This window comes from Carcharhinus amblyrhynchos, chromosome 5 (genome assembly GCF_965287045.1).
Source record: "Carcharhinus amblyrhynchos chromosome 5, sCarAmb.v2.hapA, whole genome shotgun sequence".
NCBI lineage: Eukaryota > Metazoa > Chordata > Chondrichthyes > Carcharhiniformes > Carcharhinidae > Carcharhinus > Carcharhinus amblyrhynchos.
This window is the reverse complement of record NC_137328.1, coordinates 109,370,139-109,391,956: the sequence shown is the minus strand read 5'-3', so window position 1 is coordinate 109,391,956 and position 21,818 is coordinate 109,370,139. Positions and strand designations below refer to the sequence as shown.

Here is a 21,818-nt window from a genome sequence, read left to right as displayed (position 1 = left end):
TCAACCCTCCAAGCCTGTACTGATCATGATGCCCTAACTAAACTAAAAAAAACCTTCTGCCCTTACTCAGTTCATATCCCTCTGTTCTCTCCCTGTTCATGATTGTTGCTAATGTGCCTGTTTCCACCACCTCCTCTGGCAGCGCGTTATGGGCACCCACCACTCACTGCATGAAAATCTCTTCCGCACATCTCCCTTAAACTTTCCCCCTCTCACCTTGAACCTCTGCTCTCTTGTAATTGACACATGCACCCTTGGAAAAAACGATCCATTCTGTCCATGACTCTCATAATTTTGTCAACTTCTATCAGGCCTTCCCTCAACCTCTGTCTTTCCAGTGAAAATAATCTTAGTTTATTCAAACTGTCCTCGTAGCCAACGTCCTCGGGACCAGGCAACATCCTGGTGAACCTTCCTTGCGCTGTCTCCAAAGCTTCCATGTCCTTGTGGTGGTGTGTTGACTAGAACTGTGTGTCATACTCCAAATGCAGCCTAACCCATTAATTATATGGCTGCAACATGATTTCCCAACTTTTGTACTCAATCCCCTGGCCGATGAAGCCAAGCATGCGATATGCTTTCTTAATCACCTTGGCCACCTGTGTTTCCACTTCTCGGGAACTGTGGACAAGCACACTCATTTCCCTCTGTATGTTAATATTCCTAAGGGTTCTGCCATTTACAGTATAATTCACACTTAAATTTGATCCTACAAAATGCCTCACCTCGCATTTGTCCGGATTAAACTCCATCTGTCATTTCCCTGCCCAAATCTCCAATCTATCTATCTGTTGTATCTGCTGACAATCCCCAGCACTATCAGCAACTCCACCAATCTTCATGTCATCTGAAAACTTATTAATCAGACCCCCCACATCTTCCTCCAGATCATTTATATATACTACAAACAACATAGATCCCAGCACTAATCCCTGCAGAACGCCACTAGCTATAGATCTTCATTCTGAAAACACTCTTCCACCGCAACTCTCCATCTTCTTAGGTGGCATGGTGGCACAGTGGTTAGCACTGCTGCCTCAGAGTGTCAGGGACCTGTGTCCACTATCCAGCTTGGGTTGCTGTTTGCGTGGGGTTTGCACATTCTCCTTGTGTCATTGTGGGTTTCCTCTGGGTACTCCAGTTTCTCCCACAGTCCAAAAATGTGTGAGTTAGGTGGATTGGCCATGCTAATTGCTCTTAGTATCAGGAGGACTAGCTAAGGTAAATTCTTGGGGTTATGGGAATGGGGCCTGGGTGGGATTGTGGTCGGTGCAGGCTTGATGAACCCAATGGCCTCCTTCTGCACTATGATTCTATAACCAAGCCAGTTCTGTATCCATCTAGCCAGTCCATCTCAAATCCCATGTGATTTTTTTTCAGTCAACCCCGCCCCAAATCCTGTGTGATTTTATCCTGACATTATTCCCCACTCACGGCTACCGTCAGCAATTCTTTCAACCAAGTCTCTCGCCTGAACTTCCTCCTCTTTTATTACTAGCCATTATGTCCTAATGATACTTCATGAATGTTTTCCCAAAGTTCAAATAGACATTGGTTGGACAAATATGAATAAGGTCATGATATATATTGAAAATGACTATGTAATTACGCCGAGAAAATAAATAGATGGAAGTTAGCACTATCAATGAAGATAAAAGGTTGTTCAAATTTTCAATTTCTCCTTAATCAATAAAACTCAAAACATTGCAATTGGTTTATCATAAACAGCTAAACACATCCTCATAAGCTTTGAAGTCCATCACTAATAAACATCCTCAGCATGAATGTAGTTATATTCCTCAGGTGTTCAACTAAGCAAGAGACCAATGGATGTGAAATCTGTTCATATTGACCACTCCAGGATACGTTTCAGATGGTTTACCCAGGGTCATTTTACATTAGGTCAGTGCAGTCAATGGTGAGCGGCATTGCCAACAATGACAGATGTCAACAATGAAGGGCGCAACCTCTGGAGCTGTGCCAAAACGGTCGGCCCAGATTTTGCTGGGAATACTAAGTGCGTGACATCAGGTCACTTCATTGGCAAGCGTGCTCAAGCACAGTTTGTCTGTTAACAGCATGTGTAGGGTAACCATCCAGTTAAGCACATTATCAATCAACAATGACCCCAGCGCCACACGCCATAATAGACTTCAGTAATGTTTAAATTCCCCCCAGCGCGTGAAAAGATGCTACGGAAGAGATGCATGTATGGGATGCTGTGAATGAGAGAATAAGTCATTTCAGTTAAATTAATTCATCCACTTTCTTATTATTAACATCACAAGTAGGCTTACATTGACACTGCAATGAAGAGACTGTAAAAATCCATTAGTCGCCACATTCTGCTGTCTCTTAGGGTATACTGAGGGAAGATTCAGCATGGCCAGCACATTTTTTGGAGAAAACGGGAGCACCCAGAGAAAACCCACACAGACTCCACAAAGACCCAAGCTGGAAATCGAATCCAGGTCCTTGGCAGTCTGAGGCAGCAGTGCTCAGCACTGTGACACCCTGCTGCCCCACTTCACATTGACGCTGGGCTACACTAATCAAATTCCAAGACTGCCCCACAATTCACGAAGCAAAGCGCCTCTAATCTCTGAGACAAATAGATATGATGGTGAGAAGGTGGTGAGCACTTTTATTTTGGTACTGGTGTGGGCATGCGCTTTTTTGAATGACAGCTGGGAACCCAAAATTAATTTGACAATTGCTGTCATGGAAACAGTGCTAAACCTGTTCGATTGGAGCCAAGTCAACACAGGGAGCTGAGGCCCATCTTCCCCTTCTCCCCACAATTCACCAATGGAAATGTTCTCTCTCAATTGTCAAGGCTTTTTAAACTGCTTCCCTATTCCTTTGTTTTGCTTTTCTCCAGCCGTACAAATGTGGAACTGAAGAAGAAACAGTTTCCTTCATCTGTGCTTTGCAGGTGATGCTACAGTCATGGGGGAAATTCAAATGTGCAAAAAAAAAGACCGGATCCATAGATTTTTGCATTTCAACGAGGCAGTGCCTGCATCATTTCTCTGCTGGATAAGTTGTAGGCTCTTAGCAGCGTAGAAGGAGCGTTATGAGAAAGTGGGCGATGGCAAAGGCCATGCAGTGGGCATTCGCCACATGCTCTCTTTGACCACTCTTTGTTTTGTTTCTTTTCTTGTGCAGGTCTTGTTGAGCTGAGCACCGAGAGGAGATCAGAGTGAGACACGCAAGGGTTGGACACATAATGCCTGCAGTATGGATGTGAAGGAACGTAGGCCTTACTGCTCCCTGACTAAAAACAGGCGCGATAAGGAACGACGCTACACAAGCTCATCAGTAGACAACGACGATTGTCGAGTTCCCACTCAGAAATCCTATAGCTCTAGCGAGACTCTCAAAGCTTATGATCACGATACAAGACTCCTATATGGCAACAGAGTGAAAGATTTGGTGCACAGGGAGGCTGATGAGTACACAAGGCCAGGTAAAAAGAAAGCGTCACTTTATATAGTGTAACCATTTGTATTTATGTGTTTTGGTAACTTTGTGGCTGTTTTCCTGGCCTAGCAACCCCAAGTGAAGAGTTAACTCTCTCCACAACAATGGTCTCCACTTGGTTGGGACTACCTGCTTCAGCCTATGTGTGACTCAAGCCCATACTGTCTGGCTGACAATTCATGTTGTCAGCCCAATAGGATGGGCAATATTACCCACCAGTAAGTGCCATCCTCACCTACACAAAATGAAAGAAGTCATATGTCCATTGATCTTATGGGAATGGTGGGTCACTTCATGCCATACCTACCAAGCAATGAGGTGCTCCTCACAAGTTATGAATCAGATGTGAAAAAACAAGACATTGACCTGGCAGCTTCCCAGAAGATGAGAAATATGATTCTGATGCACGCTGAATGTTCTGCACTGGGAGTGTGAGAGAGAAAAGGGGAGTGGGTAGCCAGGTGATGGAGACATACGATAGGTCATCAGACACTGCAATAAGATGAGTGGGAAACTGTTAACTGTAGAAGGCATGTGGCTGCAAAGATTGCAGAATAGACAGGGAAGTGGATGCTAACTGAGGTGTGGGGTCAGAGCACCCCAACCTCCCCAGACTGAGGTACAGCACAATCCACCAGTATTATTCTCAAATGGTGTGATGCCCTCCCCACCAGAGAATCCCCTCCCTCTACATTCAATTTTAAAACAATGGCCGAGATTTCTAGCCCACCATGAAACCAGACTCATGGAAAGTGCTTGTGCAAATTTGTTCATTTTGGTTTTGTCCACACAAGAGTTTAATAAAATAAGAAAAGGTTCATTTCTGTTGACAAAGTTTAAGTGTGCTGACTAGGGGATTAATGTAAGTCTACTTGTGACTAATAAACTAATCTCATCCTTGGGTATAGTCAATGCTGGCACATGCACGATCTGGGGGTACAGAGTTCTAAAGATGTTCAACCTTTTGAGCAAAAAAATTTCTTCTCATTTCTGTCTTTGAATGTAAAAGGAAGTCTAGAGTTCAGATTTTCACATTCACCCTTCATTTTGGGAGATTTGGGAGTTTCATCTGTTGTGACGAGGTCAAAAACCCAGCAAAGTTAACTGAAGATAAAATGGAAATTGGGCTGGAAGCAATGTTTAATGGCAAAAAGAACCTGAGAATGGTAGGAGATCTGAAAAGAATAAAATTCAGTACTGGAATGTTTTTGATATTTTATCAACAGGAAAAATAGATTTGGTTCTCTTGTGACTGCATTAGAATTCTATGGAAAATCTCTTTTCAGGGTCACAGGGAAAGCAGGAAGAGTAAGTGCCCTGGAAGTCGAGTGCATGGGTATCAACTGAGATTAGGCTCTGGATTAGTGGTGATGTCCCAATTATCAGTAGTCTGCTGACATTTACTGTCTCAATCTCACAAACAAAGGATGGACAGATAAAGTAGCCGCCACCGGGTTTGAAGCCCTACCTGCAAGTGAATGATTTGATTTGATTTGATTTATCATTGTCACATGTATTGGGATACAGTGAAAATTATTGTTTCTTGTGCTACATAGAAAAAGCATTCAGTTCAGAAATGAGAGGGTACAGAATGTAGTGTTATAGTGATAGCTTGGGCGGAAAGAAATTTAATATAAGGTAGGTTCATTCAACAGTCTGATGGCAGAAGCTGCTCTTGAGTCAATTGGTAGGTGTTCAAAAGTCTGAGGGAAGAAGCTGTTCTTGAGTCGATTGGTACGTGACCTCAGACTTTTGTACCTTTTTCTGAATGGAAGAAGACGGAAGAGAGTATGTCTGGGGTGCATGGAGTCCTCGATTATGCTGGTTGCTTCTCCGAGGCATCAGGAAGAGTAGACAGAGCCAATGGGTGGGAGGCTGGTTTGCGTGATAGAGTGGGCTACATTCACGATTCTTTGTAGTTCCCTGAGGTCTTGGTCAGGACAGGAGCCATACCAAACTGAGATACGTCTGGAAAGTCTTCAGTGGAGGAGGAGAGAAAGTGGCAAAGGGACAGGCTGACTTTCATGATTGCTCCCAGCAGCACAAACCATACTCATATTGAGTGCCATGTCCATGCTGATCTTCACTTTGCACCTGGAAATAATGTCAGTGATGCCATTTGTCCTCAAGTCAAACAGTTCTGGTCCCACCTTTACTGGAAACCTGAGTTTTTCTTCTTATTAAAAGCAAAAGAATGTACCCTTGAGAGTTTCCAGTTTTACTTCCAACAACCTTAAACCAACTTACACAGCACCTTCCACCACCTCCGGATGTTCCAAAGCTCTTTATGGCCTCCGAAGTGGTTTTGTAGTGCGGCCACTGCTGCAACGTAGGAAACCTGGCAGTCAATTTGTGCACAGCAAGATCCCACAAACCAGGATTAAATGCTGAAATAAAAAAACACAATGTTCTGGAAAGGCTCAGCAGATCAGGCAGCATCTGTGGATCGAAAAAATATAGAGTTAACATTTTGAGTCCATGTGGCTCTTCAGAACCACATGTTCAGAAGAATAGCCATATTGGACTCCAAGCATTAACTCTTGTTTCTCCCATCACAGACCTGCTGCGCTTTTCCAGAACTTCCTGTTTATATTTCAAATTTCCAGCATCCGCAGTATTTTACTTCTATTTTCGGGACAAGTATTGGTCAGGATACCGGGTGGAACTTCCCTGTTTGTTTTTTACAAGCAGTGTCATGGGTGCTTTTATGTCACTCGTCTAAATGTAATGAGAAATAGTATTTTAAAAATATATTTGACCCAGAAGCGTTTGTATCTCGCTCGCCCATAGACTTGACAGTGAAGCTTTGGCGAATTATTTGCCATGAAGGACAATTCACTATCAATGTAATTTTATTTGTTGTGGGATGTCAGCAGTGATGGCAAGGCCAGTATTTATTGCCCGTCCCTAATTGCCCTTAAGAAGCTGCCTTCTTGAACTGCTGCGGTCCATGTGGCACAGGTACACCCATTTTTCTTCCCTGTAGTAGCTTGATACGCCAGAATAACTTGCCCCAATATTTCAGAGGCCAGTCAACCAAGTTGTAGATCTGTAATCACTTGTGAGGGTGGCAGATATCCTCCTGAGTATTCCCGGCAATTTGTGTTCTTGTGGCAGACTTCCTCCCCTGAACAACAATCAATTAACTGCATAGAGTTTTACAACAATCCAATAGTTTCATGATTAATAACAATTCTATTTCCATTTTTTTAATTGAATATGAATTCCCCCAACTGCTATGGCAGGATTCAAACTCCTGGCTCCAGAGGATTACCCTATGCCTCTCGGTCAGCAATATAGACACCATGCTACTGTCCCCTGGAGCATTTCCCCTGCTACTTCGAACCATGTTAAATCAGCTTCTATAAGGTGTCATGAAGTGAACCAGTTATTGGCATGCTAATTCTTAGAAATGGTTCAGAATTAAGGCTTAGGTTTTTTTTTATTTCACTAACTAAAGGTTGGCTGATATGGCAATGCAGAGCCTCTCACTTATCTGTAGGGATCCAGGTGAAAGGCTGCCTTTACCAGCTGCGCATTCGGGCGTTCTGTAGAAACTGAAAGCTCACATTGAAACATGGATTAAGTAGAAAGCCAGCTGGATTGTGGCTTCTCTTTAATAGAAGGACTGTGTAAACTACCTGTTGCACAACTTGGACATGGTCCTTGTGCATGAGTCGCAAAAACCCAGCTTGCAGGTGCAGCAGGTGGTCAGGAAGGCGAATGGGATGCTGGCCTTCATAGCGAGGGGGATTGAATATAAAAGTAGGGAGGTCTTGCTGCGACTATATAGGGCATTGGTGAGGCCGCAGCTGGAGTACTGTGTGCAGTTTTGGGCGCCGTACTTACGCAAGGATATTTTGGCCTTGGAAGGAGTGCAGAGGAGGTTTACTAGGCTGATGCCGGAGTTGAGGGGGTTGAGCTATGAGGAGAGGCTGAATAAACTAGGCTTGTACTCGTTAGAGTTTAGAAGAATGAGGGGGGATCTCATTGAGACATATAAGATGATGAATGGGATGGATAGGATAGAGGTGGAGAGACTCTTCCCGCTCAGAAAGGACAGTAGGACTAGGGGGCACAGCCTCAAGATAAAAGGGGGGGCGGTTTAGAACGGAGTTGAGGAGGAACTTCTTCACTCAAAGGGTGGTGAATCTCTGGAATTCTCTGCCCGTTGAAGTGGTGGAGGCTGCCTCGCTAAATGTTTTTAAGACGCGGGTTGATGGGTTTTTGATAAGAGAGGGGTTTAAGGGTTATGGGGAGAGGGCGGGAATGTGGAACTGAGCCACAACAGATCAGCCATGATCTTATTGAATGGCGGGGCAGGCTCGAGGGGCCAGATGGCCTACTCCTGCTCCTATTTCTTATGTTCTTATGTTCTTATGACAGAGGTGGACTGCACAGATGCTGTTTACCTACTCTTCCACAAGTTCTGAGCCGTTGGGACTATTGCAGGAAGTCATTCAGTCCATTGTGGTTATACCTGTTTCAGCTCCGTTAATCAATGTCACGCATTGTTGTCAAACGGCCGCACAGTGATACTTCACAGCACCAGGGACCCAAGTTCAATTCCCGGCTTGGATCACTGTTTGTGTGGCGTTTGCACGTTCTCCCCATTCCTGCATGGGTTTTCTCCGGGTGTTCCAGTTTCCCCTCTCAGCCTGAAAAACATGCAGGCTGGGTGCATTGGCTGTGCTAAATTCTCCCTCAGTGTGCCCGAACAGGCACCAGAATGTGGCGACACAGGGGATTTCCCCAGTAACTTCATTGCAGTGTTAATGTAAGCCGACTTGTGACACTAATAAATAAATTTTAACCTTCTATCTGTTCATTTTGTTAACTTTCTCACCAAGGGATTGAATCACTGTGGCCTTCCCTCTTTCAAGGAGAGATGGGGGAAATATCAAAAGACACACTACTCTAAGAAGCTTATTCAAGAACTTGCATTGTCTGAGATTTACAATAGCCCTTACTATCAGAGAGCTTTAGATAGTTCCAGCAAGATTTTTAGAACCCATCTCAACTGTGTGGGTATCAAGCAGTATTGAAGCAGCGTAACAAATATCTACTGCTTCCCACTCTTCAGCTGATTTCTCCTCCAAATTCTAGGTCTGACTCTGCTTCAAGATGAAAGCAGAGATTTCATATTAGGAACTTGGGAAATAGGAGCGGGAGTAGATCATTTGGCACCTTGAGCCTATTCCCCCATTGAATTAGATTATGGTTTATCTTCTATCTCAATGCCATTTTCCGGCACTGTCCCCATATCCCTAACTATCTTTAATATCTAGGAATTTATCAATCTTTATCTTGAATACACTCAATGACTGAGCCCCCACTGGGATAAAGAATGTCAAAAGATTCACCACCCGTTGAGTGAAGAAATTCCCCCTCATCTCAGTTCTACCTCTTATTTTGAGATATGTCCCCTGATTCTAGAGTCCTAGCCAAGGCAAACATCCTTCCTGCATCTAACCTGACGAGCTCTATAAGAATTCTGTACGCTTCAATGGGAGCACATCTCATTCTTCTAAACTCTTGAGAATAGGGGCCCATTCTCCTCAATCTCTCCCCATAGGATATCCCTGCCAACCTCGGGGATTAGTCCAGTGAATCTTCATTGCACTCCCTCTGTGGCTTGTAAATCCTTCCTTTGGTAAGGAGGCCAAAACAGTACACAGTACTCCAGGTGTGGTCTCACCAAGCTCAAATTCTTCTGATAATAAAAACCTATGTACCATTTGCCTTCCTCCTTTAAGAAAGGAAGGCAAGTAATGGTAGTAGTGGGGTGCAGAGAAACACATTAAGATGAAATTCTAGTGAAATTAAATGTCAGCCATTAATAATGCACCTTTCAGCTTGTAGACAAGAGAATTAAAATGCAATTAGCGTGACAGTGTTCCTGAAGCCATAAAATTTAAATCCCTTGAAACTAAAGGGTTTCACACTAATATTAACTGACGGTTTACTAATTCCGGTCTCCGAAGGCTTTAAAGACTTAAACCATATAAAACAAGTCAAAAACACATTATGGATTCAATCAAGTCTGATTTTTATTAAATAAGTAAAAAGACCAGAAAAAGATTAGCTTAAAGCTGCCCTCCCATTCACAGCTGACATCTGCCAAGAGATATTTACTGCATTAGATGCAGCAGCGAGTTAGGGGATGGTGAGATGATTTTGTTATTTTACAAAGAGCAGGAAAGATATTGCATTTTATATAGCGTCCTTGACAACTACAGGACATGCCAAAGCATTTTTTAACCAATAAAGTACTTTGTGAATTTAAGCACTGTTGATGGGGCAGCACGGTGACACAGTGATTAGCACTGCTGCCTCACAGCACCAGGGACCCAGGTTCAATTCCTGACTTGGGTCGCTGGCTGTGTGGAGTTTGCATGTTTTCTTTGTGTCCACCTGGGTTTCAACTGGGTGCTACGGTTTCCTCCCACAATCCAAAGATGTGCAGGCTAGGTTGATTGGCCATGCTAATATTGCCGCTTAGCGTGAAGGGGATTAACAGGGTAATACGTGAATTACAAGCAGAGGGCCCAAGTGGCATTGTTGTTGGTGCAGGCTCAATGGGCCGAATGGCCTCCTTGTGTATTATTGACATTCAATAATTCTTCTTTGACTGCTGCAATGTCGGAAATGTAGCAGGCAATTTGTGCATAGTATGCTCCCATAAAGAGCAATGCGATAAAAGCCAGATAATTTTATTGATGTTGCTTGCAAAATAAATATTTGATTTGATTTGATTTATTATTGTCACATGTATTAGTATAAAGTGAAAAGCATTGTTTCTTGCGCACTATACAAACGCAGTATAGAGAAGGGAAGGTGAGATTGCAGAATGTTACAGCTATAGCTAGGATGTAGAGAAAGATCAGCTTAATACAAGGTAGGCTCATTCAAAAGTCTGATGGCAGCAGGGAAGAAGCTGTTTTTGACTCAGTTGGTATGTAATCTCAGACTTTTATATCTTTTTTCCAACAGAAGAAGGTAGAAGAGAGGATGTCTGGGGTATGCGTGGGGTTCTTGATCATGCTGGCTGCTTTTCCAAGGCTGTGGGATGTGTAAACAGCGTTTACAATATTAGTCATGGGGAGGGGAGAACTCCCCCGGTGCTCTTTGAAATGTTGCCATGGGATCTTTCACATCCACTTTACAGGGCAAGTGGGGCCTCGACTTAAAATCTCCTGCACTGAAATGTCAGAGTTCCCTCATGGAACCTGAACCTGGATAATGCTCAGGTCTTTGGAATGGGACTTGAAGTCCTGCACTGGAATTTTCCCACCCCGCCCGCCACAGGAATCACAGTGGACGGGACATGGACCATGCAAAAGTCCGTTGACCTCAGGTGGGATTTTCTGGCCACAATCGGCCAAACTGGAAAATCCTGCCCCTGATCTTTCCACTCAGAGATGGATAAGTCTTCACTAAACTATGACTGAGAGGGACACTGCTGTGGTTGAATCTGAATCTAATGGCTGTTTCTCATTTACACCTATGCTATACCAAAGGTAACATAGATAGGAAGTAAACTTGCAATGAAAGGGGTCTTGAACAACATGGTCTAACCTCAAATATAAAATGCTGGAAAGACTCAACAGGTCATGGAAACAGGTCCTTCAGCCCAACTTGCCCATGCTGAGCATATGTGGAGGGAGAAACAGACTAAACTGCCTGAATTTTACCACCTCATCTGCCCAAGGTTCATAAGATCCTATCTGAGGCCTACAGAGAATGCCATTCTGTGAGCCTCGCCTGCCCCGACTCTGGGGCGTGAAAAGCAGTAAAATTCTGGCTAACATTTTGAGTCTAGTGACCTTGGCAGAACTGTACAAAGGTCCGACGTACTCATAACATTAACTCTGTTTCTCTCTCCACAGATGCTGCCAGACCTGCTGAGTTTTTCCAGCATTTCCTGAATTTTGTTTCAGAGTTTCAGGATCCGCACGCAGTATTTTGCTTTTGTATACTGTTTTTAACTTCAGGTACTTCTGTTTTGATGTCTATCTAACAGCAAGACAGTCACAGTTAGCTCCTGGCTGCATTTTGAACTGCGTGTTCAGGAATCTCCTGTCTGGCAATTGTTGATTGCATTCAGCATGGTTTTTGAAGTAAGTCTGCATTGACTTTGCTGCCATGGTGAGACATTTTAAATGGGTTTTGTGACCTCACTTACTGTTCTTTCCATTGGTATCAGTGGCTGAAAATTCTCCCGACTCGCCGCTGCCGCGGGAATCGTAGCGGGCAAGGCAGAAAATTTGACGGACCATTTAAAAGTCTGTCAAAGTCAGGTGGGAATTTGTGGTCTGAGGCGCAGCCGGAAAATCCCACCCAGGGCAACTCTGTAAAAGGAAAACACAAATGGAAGGGTGTTACTTACTTGAGATCGATTGGAAACACGTAGAGTCCAACTTGTCCATGCCACCTTTTTTTGAAATCACGTAGCTAGTCCCAATTGCCCGCATTTGGCCCATGTCCCTCTATACCCTCTACACAGTAATTGAAAACTGGAGATTTAGTGGGTTATTGAAGTATGGGATATAATATGATTTTGAAAATTTGCAAGTCTATTCCTAGGTTTCCAAGATGCCTCTGGCCCCGGTCACTTAGAGGGCAGATGAGTGCAATTTATAAAATCCCTACAGTACAGAAGGAGGCCATTCGGCCCATCAAGTCTGCGCCTATCACAATCCCACCCAGGCCCTATTCCCATAACTCCATGCATTTATCCTACAAATCCCTCCGACACTAAGGGACAATTTAGCATGGCCAATCCACCTAACCGCACGTCTTTGGACAATTGTGTAAAGTGGATTTATTTGTCTCAGTTTTATACTCTCACATAGAGTTTTGATGTCTTGGGCCTCAGGACAAGTTAGTTGATTGTATGTTTCTGTTCTCTGTTGAAAAGCGCAGTCTGGCCTCAGCTACCTCATGCAGTTGGCGGGTCTGGAGAGAGTTTGCTCTGTGGAGGAGTTTTACAAGAATGTTGCCAGGGCTAGAAAAGTGTCGCTACGAGGATAGCTTGGGGTTATTTTTTTTGAAACAGAGAAGACCGAGGGGTGGTTTGATTGCGGTGTACAAAATTATGAGGGGAAGAGATAGAGTGGACAGGATAAAACTATTTCCCTTGATGGAGAATTCTAGAACCAGGGGACATAGATTCAAGATAAGTGGCAGAAGGTTTAGGGGACCTGAGAAAGTATGTTTTTTACACAAAGAGTAATGGGTGTCTGCATATCACTGCCCAAGTTGTTGGTGGAGGCAGAGATCCTAAATTCTTCCAACAAGCATCTGGATCTGCAACTTAAGTGCTCCATACTACAGGGCTATGGACTGGGTGCAGGAAGGTGGGATTAGAAAGGGCACAGAGGTGTCATTGGGTTGGCATGGACAAGATGGGCTGAATGGCCTCCTTCTGTGCTGTAACCTTTCAGTAGTTCTTTCTATGGTTATGTTTGTAACCCTGAGGTGTTCAGCTGAAATCACATTGCGGCAATGTGAGAATTTTATATACTTTAAATCTCTGATACAGAAAATAATTCAGAACCAGTAAGGGTGATCATGAAACTGTCAGATTGTTGTGGGAACTGAACTGGTTCATGAATACCCTTTAGGGAAGGGAATGTGCCATCCTTACATCATGCTTTATGACTCCAGCCCCACACCAATGTCTCTGATCCTTAACTGTTCCGTGAGGCAGCTTTTTTAAAATTCATTCATGGGATTTGGGTGCGACTGGCTGTGCCAGCATTTAGTGACCATCCCTTGCTTTGACTGAGTGGCTCACTAGGACATTTCAGTGGACATTTAAGATCAACCATGTTGAAGCAGGTCTGTAGGCCAGGCTGGGCAAAGATGGCAGATTTCTGCCCCAAAAGGTCATTGGGGCAGATGGCCAAGCAGGTCACATACTTGTGTCAACTCACTACAAAAGGGAAGCACACTGGTACAGTGGTTATCATGCTGGCACAGTGGTTAGCACTGCTGCCTCACAGTGCCAGGGGCCTGGGTTCGATTCCCAGCTTGGGTCACCGTCTGTGTGGAGTATGCACATTCTCCCTGTGTCGGTTTCCTCCAGGCGCTCCGGTTTCCTACCACCAGCCAAACAACGTGCTGGTTCGGTGCAGTGTATCTGTAAAGGCACCGGAGTGTGGCGACTAGGGGATTTTCACAGTAACATCATTGCAGTGTTAATGTAAGCCTATTTGTGACACTAATCAATAAGCTTGAAAGAATAATTCATGAAGCAGTTCATGATGAAGATGGCCAATAATTGGTCCCTTTCCAGAGCAACACTCACATCCTGTGGGTGATTGATCTGTGAATCAGTGTCAAGGCAACAACACAGTTTCCAGTTTCAGTCAGAGAAGAAACTAATGGTTAAGGGTGAAGTTCTTGTGTTTCTCCAGCTGTATTTATCAATCCACTGAATCAACCCAGGATTCACACCTTAGGCTAACTTGCAGCATCTGTGCAGACACTTTGGAATGTGGACAGTGATTATTCTTTTTCAAGAAAAACAGCTTTTAAATAAACTTCTTTAAGAAAAGCCCATTGTCACAGGGATTTAAAAATACAACAATTGAAGGGCTGGGGCTGGATGGGAAGGGGTAGAGGCAGGGGTCTCTGAACACTCTTGCATGGAATTGGCAGATGAAGGTTGCAACAAACCTGTGTGAATGGTCTGTAATTATTAGAGCTTTTGTGCAGGACACTGTGATCTGTGATAGGGTAGCACGCTGGCACAATGGTTAGCACAGCTGCCTCACTGCACCAGGGACCCGGGTTCAATTCTGACCTCGGGTCACTGTGCGGAGTGTGCACATTCTCCCCGTGTCTGCGTGGATTTTCTCCGGGTGCTCCGGTTTCCTCCCACAGGCTGAAAGACATACTGATTAGGTGCATTGGCCATGCTGAATTCTCCCTCGGTGTACCCGAACAGGTGCTGGAGTGCGGTGACTGGGGGATTTTCACAGTAACTTAATTGCAATGATAATGTAAGCCTACTTATGACACTAATAAATAAAAAAAAGTTTCCATGACAATCAGCCAAAGTTGCAGAGGCATAGGATTCCTTGCAATTGAAGCCAGAATTTTCCACTGCTCACACCGACAGGATTCTCCAGTCCCGCTACAACGAATAAAGATTTGTCTGGGTGCCAGGTTCTCCATCCTCGCTGGCAGCAGTGGCAGGGCATGTATGGCGGAGAATTCTAGCCTGAGTGCCCGAATCAGCAGGCTGTAAAGCTTGTTTGATTCAAGAGCAATGCTGACGCAGTTGCCTGATTATGCTGGGTACCAGCTCTTTGTAAATACAATGCTGCCCCAAGGTTGGAGTCAGCTTTGATTGCACTGGATGCTTTGGCGAGGAGGGAGGGTGCACTCCACATCCTTACAAAGCAGATTCTTTTCCTTGGAGTCAGGAGGATCAGATGTGTTTCCTCGAGACAGTTTGCGTGGCCTCTGGAGAGATTCTGTGAACTTGTGCTGTCCCCGCTAGCCACCCTCTCCCCAGCTTCACAAAGCCCGAGGACCTGGTAAAAGTGGCTGCTCTAACAAGGATAAATGCTTGATGCTGTCATTGATTTGACTGCTGCTTCTAAAGATTTTTCAATCCCGTGCTACAAGAGCAATTTACGCTACTTGCTGTCAAACTCTTAATCCTTTGAGGTCCACAGCAATGCTCCTGCATCAAAACAAAACCAAGGGGCAGAATTTTCCTGCCATGGGAATCATAGCCATAGTAGGCGGGATAGGAACATGCAAAGGTCCGTTGATGTTGGGCAATATTTTCCAGTCTTGGGGTGAGCGTGGCCAGAAAATCCCACCCTTGCTATCTCTAAGTACATTCTTCAGAGCCAGCGGTGCTGGTGGTTTTTTTCACTATTCCAGGTTCCCCAAAGCTGAATCAACATTTTGGACAGCTCTGCAGTCTAGACATGCACTTCATTGCCGTATAAGCATTTGCAATGTTGCAAAGTGCCACAGTGCCTCTGATACAGAATAGATTCTCCAGCCTCGCAGCCATCTATTTCCTGCCGGCGGGAGGTGGCGCATTGTTTTGCTGGCAGAAGGATTCTTTGGTCCCGCGGCTGATAATGGGAATCCCCATGGACATCATCCCACACCGGCTGGAAATCCGCAGGTGAGATTACGCTGCCGGCAGGAGTGGAGAATCCCGTCAGCGTGAACGACCGAGGAATTCCGGCTAGTCTCTCCAATAGGGCAACACAGTGTAGAATCACAGAATCCATACAGTGCAGAAAGAGGCCTTTTGGCCCATCGAGTCTGCACCAATCACAATCCCACCTAGATCCTATCCCCATAACCCCATCCACCCTTCCTGTTAATTCCCTGACTGTGGGGCAATTTAGCATGGCCAATCAACCCACACATCTTTGGATAGTGGGAGGAAATCGGAGCACCCGGAGGAAACCCACACAGACACAGGGAGAATGTACAAACTCCACACAGACAGCCCCCCAAGCTGGGAATCGAACCCAGGCCCCAGACACTGTGAGGCAGCATTGCTAACCACTGTGCCATCTTGTTGCCCACCCCGTACTCGACTGGAGACTCAGCTAGATTTTGTGTTCAATCCCCTGGATCAGGACTTGCACCCAGCACCTTCCCAAGGTATGGGAGTGAACAAATAGCCTCCAGCTTCGATTCGCACTCCAGCTAAGGGGATCACAAAATAGCAATCAGGAGATTTTCCTGTCTGCAGCCCACAGGCAAATTGCATTCCCCGGGGGGTTGACCTGGATTAGACTCAGCAGACAGTGGGAATCAGACCAGAGACCTTGTTGAGTATCTTTCTTTTAACAGTTTTCAGAAGATCGATTTCCACTGATGTGAGTATGTGCCTATTTCAAAAGTGAAGAAAATGTTTCATGTTGCTTCAGTTACCAGTATATGCTTGAGTCAGTCGATCTCAGCTGGAGTTGCAGTTGGGGGGAGTGCGGATGGGGGAGGGACGGTCATAGAATTAACCTTGCTGCATCAAATACAGAGCTTGCATGGGGATGAGGAGCATTTCAGCCATGATCGAATGGCAGAACAGACTTGATGGGCCAAATGGCCTAATTCTGCTCCTTTATCCGATGAACTTATGAACTTACATTCCATTCCCTCAGGAGGTGATGGCCTAGTGGTATTACTATTCGACTATTAATCCAGAAACTCAGCTAATGTTCTGGGGATTCAGGTTCGAATCCTGCCACAGATGGCGGAATTTGAATTCAAGAAAAAAAAGTCTGGAATTAAGAATCTATTGATGACCACGAAACCATTGTCGATTGTTGAAAAACCCATCTGGTTCGCTAATGGTGTTTAGGGAAGGAAGTCTGCCGTCCTTACCTGGTCGGGCCTACATGTGACTCCAAAGCCACAGTAATTTGTTTGCCCCTCAATTGCCCTCGGGGCAATTTGGTAGACTCCCAACTGCCCGACTTGGGATATGCACTGAATACTAGCTAGCTGGCAATACCCGTGTCCCACAAATGAATAAAAAAAGGACACCCTGAAGCTTTTCATAGCCAATGAAATATCGTCCTTGTGATGATGTCAGGAACATGGCAGCCAATTTGTGCACAGCAGATTCCCATAAGTTATTGAGGGAAGGGAAGCTCAGCCAGAGATGCTGTCATAGAATCCAACAGTCATTCGACCCATCAAGCCTGCACTGACAACAATCCCGCCCAGACCCTATCCCCATAACTCCATGCATTTACCCAGGCTAATGCCCTGACATTAAAGGGCAATTTAGCACAGCCAATCCACCTAACCCGCACATCTTTGGACTGTGGGAGGAAACCGGAGTATCCGGATGAAACCCACACAGGCACGGGGAGAACGTGCAAACTCCACACAGACGGTGACCCAAGCTGGGAATCGAACCTGGGTCCCTGGCACTGTGAGGCAGCAGTGCTAACTGCTGTGCCACCATGCCACCCTGAACGCTGTGTCCCTGAACACTGTTAAGTGTGTTGCGTACTCTAAGATTCACCCCCCCCCCCCCCCCCCCCCCCCCCCCCGCCCGAGGATTGTTTGATGGTGACAGATGGTGACACTTGTCTATGCTGAATCAGTCTGTTCAATCTGGAGGCTCGGATTTGATTGGCGATGACCCCACATGTGTGCGAGCCAGCCAGCAACTAACTGAGAGAAAGCATACTCCACGGGGTGGGTGGGAGTGGTGGTGGTGGTGGTGGTTTTGCGTCAAAGCACATAACGACAACTTGTATTTATATGGTCCTGTTAGTCCAGGGGAAGGACCATCATCAGGCAAAGTTTGACACCAAGTCAAATAAGGAGCCATTCGGGCAAAAGACCAATGGTGGAATTTTCCTGCCCCACCCACCACAGGAACCACGGTGGCACAGTGGTTAGCACTGCTGCCTCATAGCGACAGGGACTCAGTTTGATTCCCGACTCGGATCACTGTCTATGTGGAGTTAGCACGTCCTCCCCATGTCTGTGTGTGGGTTTCCACTTGGTGCTCCCGTTTCCTCCCACAATCCGAAAAATGTGCTGGTTAGGTGGATTGGCCATGCTAAATTCTCCCTCAGTCAACCCGAACAGGTGCCAGACTGTGTGGCGACTAGGAGATTTTCACAGTAACTTCACTGCAATATTAATGTAAGCCTACCTGTGATACTAATAAATATACTTTAAACATACGGAAAAGAGGCTGAGGGTGGGAATTCTCGGGTGTGGGGCCCAGGCGAGACTAGCAACAGTGGAGCAGTCCAAACCAGGAATCTGCAATTGAGGATAGAAGGAGGTGGGAGAGAATGAAAGAGAGACTTCTTTTTGTTGAGAAGATGTTTTGTTCCTCAAAGGGTCAGTAAACTAAACCAGAAACAATAGCAATTTACCGTAGCAACTGTTGGAAAACAGCAACAAGCGCATGAGGAAAAGGAAATTCAAGTTAACAGGCTCCTCTTGAGCTGGGCAGTGTCACTCTTTGAAAGCATGACATTGCACTGGAGACTGATATTTAGCTGTTTTCTATTTGTTTCACTTCATTAGGTCCCTCAAGTAATCAGTGAAGGTATTCCTGCATTGCAAATCTGTGACAGCTGATGTTTGATTTGCAGTTAATTATAGCAGTTGATTTTCATAATTTATGAGTCTCGCTGTCAGACCCCATTTAACATTCGAGGCTCCAGATAGTGCTGAGTGGTGTAGGGTGATATGACCAGGGCAATGAACCAATTAACAGGCAGAGTTAATGTTAAGTCAGCCAAGATGCTGCTGGAATGAAACTCCACTGGGGATTGTTTCCATGCTCAAATGAGAAGGTGAGCAAGATTAGAGCTATTTCCAAAGTTCTCACCCACTCTCGTCTCTGACCCCCTAGCCCCCACACTTTTGATTTTCACACAGCATCACCGAAATCCGTAGCTTCTTGTTTCCAGGGATAACGAATGTTTAATTAAACTTTCAATTGAGGCTTTGAATTTAAATCCTCCCTCCCTCCTAATTCCAATATTCGAGTACTGAGGGCGTGTCCACCAGTGATCAGGGAGCCTGACCATGTTGTGCATCCACATGAGTCAGGTTCTTGGACACCCATCATTGGCACACTAGTCACAGAATAGCAGGGGCTGGCTACATCTATCTGTCAGGGATTCAGACACATGCTGCTGGGGACATGGTCAGATACCAGAAGGGACTCAAGAGACATGCCCTATCAGGTAATTCAGCACTCTTACTCATAGACTGAGTAATGTATTGCCAGAGAACCCCCGCACATGTGATTGGAGACACAGGCCGGAATTTTCCCTGTCACGGGAATCGTAGCAGGTTGGGGGAGGGGGGAAACCAGAGGAAACCCATACAGACATGGAGAAAACATACAAACTCCAGATAGACAATGACCCAAGCTGGGAATTGAACCTGGGTCCCTGGCACTATAAGCACTGCTAACCACTGTGCCACCGTCTGCCCCAACCTGCTCAACCCTTTCTTGTAACCCTTTAATTCAATGAATCACTTCAGCGAACCATCTCTTAGAAATCACTTCTAATGCAATTGTATCCTTTTTTAGGTAAGGATACTAAAACCACACACAGTCCTCCAGGTCGCACTCAGGTCCTGTCGTGTAGCACTTTCCTATTTTTATACTCAGTTTTGCTTACAATAAACACCAACATTTAGTTTGCCTTCCTGAAGTGTGTTCACTTTTTGTGATTAGTGTATCAGGACACCCGGATCCCTCTGCACTTTTTAAAAATTCATTTGTAGGATGAATGCCCCTAGTTGCCCTTGAGAAGTTGGCAATGAGCTGCGTTGAAGTGCTGCAGGCTGTGGGTTGGCCCTCAAAGGCATTAGGGAGGGAATTCCAGGATTTTGTCCCAGTGATTGTGAAGGAATGGCAATATATTTCCAAGTCAGGATGGTGAGTGACTTGTAGGGGAACTTGCAGGTAATGGTGTTCTCATGTATCTGCTGCCTTGTCCTTCTTGATGGAAGTTCTGCAATCTCTCTCCATTCAACAAAATTGCTGCTTTTCTATTCTTCCTGGCAAAGTAGACACGTTCACTGATTCCTGGGATGCAGGACTGATGTAGTTGGTTAGGATCGTATTTGCTGGAGTTTAGAAGAATGAGGGGGATCTCATAGAAATTTACAAAATTCTAACAGGGTTAGACAGGGTAGATGCAAGAAGGATGTTCCCAATGGTGGGAGTGTCCAGAACCAGGGGTGACAGTGTAAGGATACAGGGTAGATGGTGTAGGACAGAGAGGAGGAGAAATTTCCTCTCCCAGAGAGTGGTAAGCCTGTGGAATTTGCTACCACAGGAAGTAGTTGAGGCCAAAAAATTGTACATTTTCAAGAAGCCATTCGATATAGCACTTGAAGCGAAGGGGGTCAAAGGATATGGAGGGAAGGTGGGATCATGATATTGAGTTGGATAATCAGCCATGATCAAAATTGTTGGTGGAGCAGGTTTGAAGGGCCAAATGGCCTTATTCGTGCTTCTATTTTCTATGTTTCGTGTTTTCTGACATTACACACTACCTGCAAAAGTTTTGTCCTGGTTGGCACTGGAACATGATTGTCATATTTGAATGTAATTAGAACAGGAATTGTCCCAAATATATTGTATGAACTCATTCTCCAGGTTACCTTTGCCATTCTGATTCATTCAGTCTACAAAGATTTAGTCACCCATGATTATTGTAGTACCCTTCTTACAAGCCCCCATTATTTCTTCCTGTCTACTCTGTCTGACACTGTAACCACTACTGGGGAGGTGCCAATAAACTGTTTCCACAAGTGACTCTTACCTTTGCTAATTTTACTTCTACCCAAACTAATTCTGTATCTTGATTGTCATCTCTTGCAACAAATGTCATCAGAGGCCTGTGGGGCTGGAGAAGATGAGAGAGATCAAGAGGGGTATGCCATAGGGAGATTTGAAAACAAGATTGAGAACTCTAAATTAAAGCCCATTACTTACGTGGGAGTCAGAGTCAGAGACAGGTCAGTCAGCACAGGTGTCATGTGTGAACGAGATATGGTGGGAGTTAGAACAGAGAGTGAAAGGTTTTGGATGACCCCTAGTTTAGGAAGGGTGTAAAATGGGAAATCAGTCAGAGTAGCGTGGTAGCACTGCTGCCTCACAACGCCAGGGACTCGGGTTCAATCCCAGCTTGGGCCACTGTCTGTGTGGAGTCTGCATGTTCTCCCTGTGTCTGTGTGGGTTTCCTTGGGGTGCTCCGGTTTCCTCACACAGTCTGAATGATATGTCGGTTAGGTGCATTGGCCATGCTAAATACTCCCTACGTGTACCCAAACGGGTGCTCGAGTGTGGCGACTCGGGGAATTTCACAGTAACTTCACTGCAGTGTTAATGCAAGTCTACTTTGTGACATTAAAATAAACTTTAAACTTTAGGTGGGGGGAGTTGAGAAAAGTAATTTAAATGGCTGTCTTTATGCTATTAGGTAAGATTTAATGATTCTTGGCCAAAATTCTCCCATTGAACAGTTACAGCATCTGGCTCATAGCTCAAGGTGTTTAGACACAAAATGATAGTATTCAAGCTGCTGGATATGATGAAACAGAGGTAAGGACCCAGAATGGTTAAAAAAATATTTTTTTACGAGGTGAAGCATTCTACAAGCAAAACTAAAAGAGTTCCTGACAAGCAGTTTTTGGTTGTTCTATCATCACTCTAATGAGCTGGAACAGACTGAGTGCAGAATATTCTTTTAAATGGTCAGATAGAGATCTCAGCCTTCAATCCTCCTCTCTGCACAGACAGGTGTCATCACTAATGCAGTGTGGCTAAAGCCCGAAAGCATTGTTGA

General features: G+C 45.0%; 1 protein-coding gene across 6 annotated transcripts in view; it reads left to right on the top strand.

The window, feature by feature from the left end:
• tenm3 (teneurin transmembrane protein 3) overlaps positions 1-21,818 on the top strand; it is a 909,202-nt gene that overhangs the window by 316,010 nt on the left and 571,374 nt on the right. For all 6 annotated transcript variants that reach the window (XM_080189440.1, XM_080189438.1, XM_080189437.1 and 3 more), the window contains exon 4: positions 3,169-3,469. In XM_080189440.1, coding sequence (XP_080045566.1) covers positions 3,241-3,469 — 229 coding nt within the window. In that variant the 5' untranslated portion in view covers positions 3,169-3,240. The remainder of the gene's footprint in view (positions 1-3,168; positions 3,470-21,818) is intronic.